Source organism: Diadema setosum, chromosome 13 (assembly GCF_964275005.1).
Source record: "Diadema setosum chromosome 13, eeDiaSeto1, whole genome shotgun sequence".
NCBI lineage: Eukaryota > Metazoa > Echinodermata > Echinoidea > Diadematoida > Diadematidae > Diadema > Diadema setosum.
In genome coordinates this window covers 8,026,154-8,027,589 of record NC_092697.1, presented here as the reverse complement: position 1 = coordinate 8,027,589, position 1,436 = coordinate 8,026,154, and the positions used below count along the sequence as shown (strand labels likewise).

At 45.8% G+C, this 1,436-nt stretch overlaps 1 protein-coding gene across 1 annotated transcript; it reads left to right on the top strand.

Annotated features, from left to right (window-relative positions):
- The first annotated feature begins 267 nt into the window (after positions 1-267).
- LOC140237141 (putative deoxyribonuclease TATDN2) lies at positions 268-696 on the top strand. Its single transcript, XM_072317084.1, has one exon. The coding sequence runs from the start codon at positions 268-270 to the stop codon at positions 694-696; it is 429 nt and encodes a 142-aa protein (XP_072173185.1).
- Positions 697-1,436: the final 740 nt, after the last annotated feature.

The following is a 1,436-nucleotide window of genomic DNA, read 5'->3' as shown; positions in this document are numbered from 1 at the left end:
ATAATGCTAAAAAGAATGAAATATAATTCAATGCTATATCTCCAAGTTTTCTACCAGATTTTACAAAAATTCTGAACATTTTAATGTTTTTTAGTTTTCCTCATGAATATTAATGAGGTTGGTGACATCATCTGACCTTAAGTTGACCTTTTGACCTGTTTTGCATAAAGTACAATCATTGTCCTTTACAATGATGTATAAAACATGGGGGTATGCTGTTTCAAATTGGTATGAATTTGCATTACATTTGAACATGTCAGAAAACACATGAAAACACAGCAGTCATTAAGGGTTAAAGATGCACCCATCTCAGGAATCAGCGAGCTTGGATTGGACTACTCTGTCCCCGATTCTCAATGGATCATCCAGCAGGATTTCATGGAAAGAATCCCGAGAATCGAAGCCAGTGGGAAGGTGCATGTATTGCATGTACGTGGCAGTCGGGGAGATCCTGAAGGAGAGGCTGTGCACCAGCAGTGCAGGGAACGTACGCAGAAGCACTGTCCGCTGAACACACGGATCCACCTGCATTGTTGCACCGGTTCTGCCGCTCGGGTTCGACGGTGGATGGAGGCATTCCCGAAGTGCTATTTCGGGTATACCAAGGCCATTACCCAAATGGAATTCCCGGCCCAGCAAGCGCTGCGGACTCTTCCCCTCCAGTGGTTGCTTCTGGAGACAGATGCCCCCATCTGAGACTACCCTCTGCGACTCGCTGCAATGCGCCTTCCTATATCGGAGAGGCAGTGGAAGCAGTTGCAGTGATTCGAGGGATTCAATGAAGAGAACTCAGCCATTGGGCGCATGACAGAGGAAGAACAAGTGGCTTCAACAAGCAGAGACAAGTCAATGCAAGAGGGGGATCCCTCCACCTCCACCCCTTTCTCTACCTTCCCAAGGGGGGCAGGAGGTGGACATTGATGGGAGAGCTGGGCAAAAAGCCCAGCACCCAAGCCCTCCCAATCCCGTATACATGCCAGGGACAGCATTCACCACCTCCACCTTAGGAACACTGTAGCATGTTTCAAACATCATATTTCAAAGATGGGATGTCAGGCGGAGGAACTAGAGAGAGAGTTCTGAAAGCTGAATAAGTTTGTTTAGAAAAAATCCAAGACCGATGATGTAAAGAAGCTGACATGTGAGGAGTTAAAGGAAATCATGCTAAAGCAAATTGACAGGTCCCCTGGACTGATATTCGACATTTTGTACACATGTACATAAGAAGAGCAGCCACCGCCTCAACCACAAGAAGATATCCCATGGTGCACATGTGGAAACTGAGAGGATATGCCCACTGATATTGAAAAGGTGTGGTCAACGGCCTCAAGATTGGCTCGGCAGAGAAGCTGTGAGATGCTGTTCACAGCAATTATACAACAAATAGATGTTAATACATTGAATTAATGACACTCACACTCAAATTTTGTATGATC